Source organism: Buceros rhinoceros, unplaced genomic scaffold (assembly GCF_000710305.1).
Source record: "Buceros rhinoceros silvestris isolate BGI_N320 unplaced genomic scaffold, ASM71030v1 scaffold8047, whole genome shotgun sequence".
NCBI classification, from domain to species: domain Eukaryota; kingdom Metazoa; phylum Chordata; class Aves; order Bucerotiformes; family Bucerotidae; genus Buceros; species Buceros rhinoceros.
Genome location: NW_010420371.1, coordinates 33,738 through 40,631, shown reverse-complemented (window position 1 = coordinate 40,631; position 6,894 = coordinate 33,738). Strand labels below are relative to the sequence as shown.

Genomic DNA, 6,894 nt, shown 5'->3' with positions numbered 1-6,894 from the left:
CTGCAGCTGAATGCAATACAAGCATTGCATATGCTTCTGACTTACCCTTACACGCTCGTCCTTACTGCTCTGGTGGTGTTTCACTATCCAGCGTGCATCTAGTGTCAACAGCTATTTTTACAGGATATAGATTGAAGTCATTGGAAGCAGCAATAACATAAAAAGTATTTAAACGCCTTTTTTGGAGTCTTTTTGTCTCATTCCATTCCGAAATTTGAACCGAAGAAAACCATGACTGATACTATCTCTAATGTTCATATTTCTCTACATTAGTTTGTTTCAGTCTCTGCTTGTTGCAGACCCAGCTCACATTCCAAAAGATTAAGCTACATGAAAGTCTCTATGTGTATCCATGGAAGTTCCGGAAAAGCAGTTTGGAGAGTCTGAGAACAGTGATGAGGACACAGTGGGCACAGGGGTTTGGGTAGACTTTAGGCCATCTGAGTATGAGTCTGAATAATTTGTTCGGTGTTACTGAATGAGTATTCGTGTAAAATCCACGTATGTCACTCGATCAGCCTGTGTATGTTATTGTTTTGTCCGTTAGATACAAAAGTAGGCCGAGAACCTACTATGCAGAGTACATTGTGCACAGAAAGGTTTGTGGCACAACCGTTCGGTGTGGATGGTGTTTTATGAGGCTTCAGCTCTGTGATCTGGAGCTTCTTGACTTTATTCAAAGTATTAAAAAAGAAGGTGACAGCAGGTGTAAGCAGGTAGAAGGTGAATTTGATTATGCAGAAAGACAAAACGTCCGTAACGGAGAATTCAGGCAGCAGCATCGTGGCCCCATCCAGTAAACCGTTAGCCCTGTGTGGAGTTCTGTTGGCCAGTTAGGATTGCTCACTCAATAAGGGTTTGCAAAATCAAGCCCATGGATTTTTTCCTTTCCCAGATCCCCATGCAAACACATCCTGGTCCTCTTCCACCTCCCAATCCAGTCTTGTCGCCCTGGATCATGTTCCTGGTAAGTACAGGAGGAAAAAGTTAATTATGCCCATGCTGCTTGGCTCTGCATTTCGTTTATCCTTCTGCGCTGGGCTTACCAATAGTGGAAATTCTGGACCAAGACTTTTATTTTATTTGTTTTATTTTATTTTTTAGGAGCAACTATTGTGTAGTTAACCTCTAATATGTGGAACTTAGAGTTTGCACCTGAATCCAGGGTGGCTTCATCTGCATGACACTACTTGAAAAACTAGACCTGGCCAGTGTCCCACCATTGACGCTTTCTGCTGCTCAGTTCTATTTGATGTTCAAAGTCATATTTCCCTTTGAAATGTCTGAGGTCTGGAATTCTTGTAAAGTGAAATTTTCGAGTGCTGTAAGGCAGTTCCTTTGGCCTGGGCTGATACTGGGTTTTTACATGAAATAAATATGCATGAGAGCATTTCCTTGATGTGAATGTTTCTTCTCAGATCTGCTCTTCATCAGATCACAGGGGAACAGTTAAAAGTGTGCTGTAGAAGGGCTCGTATTTTAATTGTTAAGGTTTCCAGATGGCTGTCATAGGTTGTCCACTCACCTCCAATTTCAAGTTTAAGATTTTGCATTGTTTGCAGTACTTGATTGGATGAAGAAGATCTGAATTTAATTCCTAACTGGATATTGCTCCTGTATCACTGGGTAACACGATCCTCTCTGTGGAACGGAAATCGTGATATTTCCTTTCTCGCTTGCTGAAATGTTTTGGCTTCCCAGGGCGGGTAGTGTCTCACCCACGTATGCGTACGCTGCCTTGCACAGTGAACTCCCCTCGCACACCCCCTCTTCTCACCTGTGAGCCTAAGCGTGCGGCAGTGTAACAAGTGATGTTTTACAGCTATGGGCAGCTTTAATGTATTAGTATTTCACGTAAATGCGCTGCTTTTTCCTCAGGCATTTCAAGCAGCATGAATTTTGATGAGGAAGAAGATGAGGAAGATGAAGACAGCTCTAGTTCTTCACAGTTAAATAGCAACACCCGGCCTGGTTCTGCCACGAGCAAGAAATCCAATAAGGTAAGGGGCGAGTGCTGAAGAAGGAGCATGCCGGCTGCGATGTACTGCGGGATTTCAGCGGGCGGGCAGGCAGGATGGCCTGGCCTGCTTGTTTTGTTTTTAACGCACTAGAGTATCTCCAGGGCGATGTACTGTGATAGTTCTCAGAATTCACAGGAGGAAACCATGAAAGTAACAGCTTGGAGAAAAGAATAGCAGATACTGTCTGAACTTGAAGAGAAAGGTAAACAGTAAATATTTACCTTTCTACCTCTTGCAGGGGCTTGGAAGGATCTTTTGTTTCTGTTGCCTTTTTCTGAGCATTTTACCCACACTGTTCTCACTGATACCATGCAAATATAAAATAAGACTTTGTCTTGTTCAAATATTCTAAATCACAGGCTCTTACTAAACCAGTTGATGGTGTCCCACTGCACCGACTTCTCATCTCTGTTTTATCTCTGTCTAGCTTAATCTGTCTCTCCCTGTCCCATTTCTCCCTTTCATCAAAGGCCATCACTGTCCTTGGGAAAAAGGACTTTCTTTCTGGAAAAAGGAAGTGTGGCGAGACGGGAAGGTGTGAGCTTTGTAACATTACAGCACTCTGCCTGTGCAGCCGCCCTGTCCTGCTTTGCCAGAGGTGTCTGTATGTGAGAGCTGCGTCCTGGGCTGTGGGAGCCAAAAGCTTGACCGATGGGTGGGAATGATCCTTAGCTTGATAAGCTGCCTTCAAGGCTGCTGAGGAATCAGAATGGGGAAGACAAATAAGTCCACGGTTTTTATTTTTGTAAAGTGCAGCCTCTATCAAATATCATTCCTTTGTACTTATAATCTTGTAAATCAAAGTCAACACTCAAACCTGAGTTTTGCTTGCTGTTTTAGGAAGCGGCCTCAGCCCCCAGCCCTTCCACAAATGAGCCTCTCATAGATGTCGATGACCTGGAGGAATTTGCCGTAAGACCTGCTCCACAGGGTGTCACTGTCAAATGCAGAATCACAAGAGACAAGAAAGGAATGGACCGGGGGATGTACCCTACTTATTACCTCCACTTGGAAAGGGAGCATGGTAAAAAGGTCATAACATAACTTGAATGGTATACCAGTTGCATCTGAATATAAAAAAAAAAAATTCTGAAGAAGTCTTACAAAGAAACATCTTATATTTTAAATATATAGAAAGAAAATACAGTTTTATATTTTAAGAGAAAGAAAATATAATCTTATATTTTATTTTCACTTTCACTGAGATCTGCCCTACAGTCTTCCAAAAGCTAAACTATAGTGTCACTTTGTCCTGCTGCCTTTCTTCATGTCTCTAATCTTTGGTCTGTGCGTAGCCCTTTATGTGACAGTCAGCTGTGGGGGCTCTCTGCAGTCTGTGGCCTGAAAAGCATCTATTTTCACTTCAACTGGAAGAGCCAGAGCAACATGGAACGAAACACTTAACAAAATAGTTCAGATTTAATTATTTAAACCATAAATAATGGACTGAGTGGTTGAGAAGTCACTTTCCCTTTCCAGATTTTTTTATCTGGTTTTGCTAAGTCCCAGGAGACCTTCTGTTACTTTGCCGATGATGCTGGGAGACAGACAAATTGCCTATAGTTTCCTTACATCGAAGCGGGCAGTGGGGTGAGCTAACCCCTTTGGCATCCTGCAATACGTTTTTTTGCACTGCTTAGGTGTTTCTGTTAGCTGGAAGGAAACGGAAGAAGAGTAAAACCTCTAATTACCTCATCTCCATAGACCCAACGGACCTGTCTCGGGGTGGAGAGAGTTTTATTGGAAAACTGAGGTAAGCGCTGATGCATCTGAAATTTTCTTAGGCCGTTTGAAATTAAGAAGCCTGTAAGCCCCTATGACTTCTTAATTAGAGGCTTAACTGCATCACGTGATACTGGACTTCAAGTTCACCAGTACCAAAGGCGTGTTTTCGCGTGTTTTCAAAATGTCTCAAGTACTTACAAGGTCACATTTTATTAAGAATCAGCAGGACTGAAGCTCTTAAATGCTCAAAGCCCAGGTTCTCAAGGGTGTACAAGCACAGTTTATCTTCACAGGGTTTTTGGAAGTGCATGAGTGGATCGTACCTAGGCCCTATTGATATCAACACCTTGGAATGAAAGTTCTGGCTGTTGCATAATCTGAAAATCTCTTTGGTTTCACCCTTTTCTTAAGATTCTAATCAGTTATTTATAAGTAGTGGAATTCTCTCAGAACCACGTGTTTCTTTTCTGCCTGTCACCTCGTCATACATCAGTCTGTTGCTGACACTCACGTGGAGCCTCTCAGTGTATGTTTAGATCATCTGTGCCTGAGGAAAGGGACCGTGCTGCTAATTGCCATTTGCCTGTGCGGATCTGGGAACTTCATGCCCTACTTCTTGTAGCGCAGACGCAGAATGACGATGATGTGGGTTTAATATGTTCTAAGTTGTATTTTGCGCCCCATGGTGTGATTTCCACTTAAATAACAGGAGAAGCTGATCTTTTTTGTAACTTTATGAAAATCACTCTCTGTATTCTAATAGCGTTGGTAGCCAGGTAAGAAAGCAGATAGTTCTGTAGAGAGTAAGTATATTTTAAAAACCAAGCAAACAAACGAAGTAACCCCACCTGAGGGTTTCCTTTTAGCTTTCTCGAATTTACTAGTTTGCAAGATGTCTCCAGTGTTACGATAAGGGACCTTTGGTATACTCCGCTGTACTGTACCTTTACATTTCTGTTATGGCCTTTAATCCAGTCGTTGCCGTTTAGCTGGGATTAGAATGAACAAGCGTTTGTACTCGATATTATCTGTCATTGCTTTGGGGCTACACTGCAGTAAGAGATAGATGTCTTGGGCAGCATTGCTGATTACTCCATGGTGATTGGATTTTCCTTTTTTTTTGATAGATCAAATCTTATGGGAACTAAGTTTACAGTCTATGACAACGGAGTGAATCCAATGAAAACAACATCAGGCCTGGAGGCGAGTATCCTGCGTCAGGAGCTAGCTGCTATTTGTTATGTAAGTACTGCTCACAGGCAAATATGGAAGAAAGGGCAGCTGAGTTTCTGAAGCAGCTTGCTGAATTTCCTTCTTCCTTCTGATCGTGTAAATCAGCATTCAGACTTTGGTGTAATCAAACGGCTGACCTTCGCGAGAGAAACCAGGAAATTCAGTGGAAAGTACAGGTGAAAAACATTGTGCACAGAACCAGGTTGCCCAGTTCTCACTTTTGGTGAGAGGGTGTTGGAGCTTTTACGTAACCCTCTGGAAGAGGTAGGATACTACTCCACGCCTGCAGGCACCATCCCGGGGAGCCTCCTGAACTGGAAGGTGTTGTGCACGTGGAAGTACTGCACTGAAGAATGGACATTTGTCATGGCATTATGGAGGAGGCCTTGCTGAGCAAAACGCAGGTAGCTGGACAGCTAGGTCTGCAGCAGGGGCTGGGAGACTGGGATAGAAACTCTAAAACCCCTTTTTACCAGGGAAAAAACCAAACAACTGCCAAGAAAATCTAAAATTCAACTGAATGGGAGAAACCAGCCTTTTACAGGACAGTAAATAGCTTTTGATGGGAGCAGTGCAGACAGTCAAGACTTGAAACACAGTTGCTGTTGTTTCCTGATTACTCAGCGATGAACTGCTTTGGTGAGAGTATTCTTTCTGTCCAGAAATTTCTGGGCCCAGGAAACTCTTCCAGTCAAAACTGGTACACACACTGCCACTGAAAGTTTTCTGTTTTCACAAATCAACAACTTCTGACAAAAATACCTAAAACCCACTTTCCTGAAAAGTTCCAGCCCAGCTCTAACCAAGGATGCCTGGAAATCTATCAGACTTCAGTCATCCCAGCATATACCCTGCGAGGAAGGGTCAGCTTCACGTGGGGAACAATGCGTCTGGAAGATTTTGGCACGGGAAGAGGAAGGCAGGGAGCCATTCTTTCCATGAAGAGTGCTGAGAGCATTGAAGGGTGGGGGTGTTAGCTGCTAACATGTTCTTTTCCTGCTGCTTAGGGTGCAGTTTTTCTGTAAATAGGGTGTAAATAGTGTGTTTGTTCACATGCGCTATTTTTGAGGCACTTGGCCTGTGTCTGCAGACAGACGGATGCAGACAGATATCCCTCCATTCCTGTCGGATTTTAAACTCTCTGAAAATTTCAGAAAATCCAGTTAACAGGACAGAAGACAGTCCAGGATTTGTTATCAGTTTAGAATATAACTGAAGTTAAGGAGGATTTACATGTTTAATAAAGATAATGTTACTGGTTTACATAGGAGGGCATCCCCTAGAACCAGGCAGCTAATCTGGTACAAACTGGAAGTACAAGGAGAAGACACGAAACAGTGTTAAAGAAAGATATATAGTGAAAAATTCAGGCATTGCTTGTTTAAGACAACAATGGCATTTGAACCATTAACATTATCAAACCAAAAACTTAGTTGCAGTTCAGCAGCAGGACTGTGGGAAAGAACAGAACCATGGCCACTGTGTGGAGAACGTGGCTAAGATAAACTGCTTTTTATGTCTATTTTGAGATCAGCAGTTTAAAACTTGTACATCTGTGTAGGCAAATGCCTTGTTCCATTGCTATTTTGATACTCGTGGAGAAAGGCAGCAGCTTGCAGGTATGCTGTGGCCAGAGGACAAAAGGAAATTGGAACGATATTTCAGTATTAGCCAGGTTTGCTAAAGTGAGAGCATTGTTCCTGGCCACAGCAGAATCACAGCAAAGAATGCCAGAAAGAGCACTCCCAGAACACCCTTGTCTTAAGGTAAACTTTTAATTCCTGCCTTGAGATTTTTCCTGCAGCAGAAGCTACAATACACAATACTTTGAAAGCACCTCAGTGTCTCTCAGCTCATTCGATCAAGCGCCCACCTAGATCGCACGCTGTCGCCGGCTGGCTGAGCCTGGCCTGCT

General features: G+C 43.0%; 1 protein-coding gene across 1 annotated transcript in view; it reads left to right on the top strand.

Moving 5' to 3' along the window:
• TUB (tubby bipartite transcription factor) overlaps positions 1 to 6,894 on the top strand; it is a 33,981-nt gene that overhangs the window by 22,092 nt on the left and 4,995 nt on the right. The window contains exons 3-7 of the mRNA XM_010139288.1: positions 896 to 967; positions 1,879 to 2,000; positions 2,862 to 3,053; positions 3,662 to 3,774; positions 4,874 to 4,988. Of these exons, the coding sequence (XP_010137590.1) occupies positions 896 to 967; positions 1,879 to 2,000; positions 2,862 to 3,053; positions 3,662 to 3,774; positions 4,874 to 4,988 (614 nt within the window). The remainder of the gene's footprint in view (positions 1 to 895; positions 968 to 1,878; positions 2,001 to 2,861; positions 3,054 to 3,661; positions 3,775 to 4,873; positions 4,989 to 6,894) is intronic.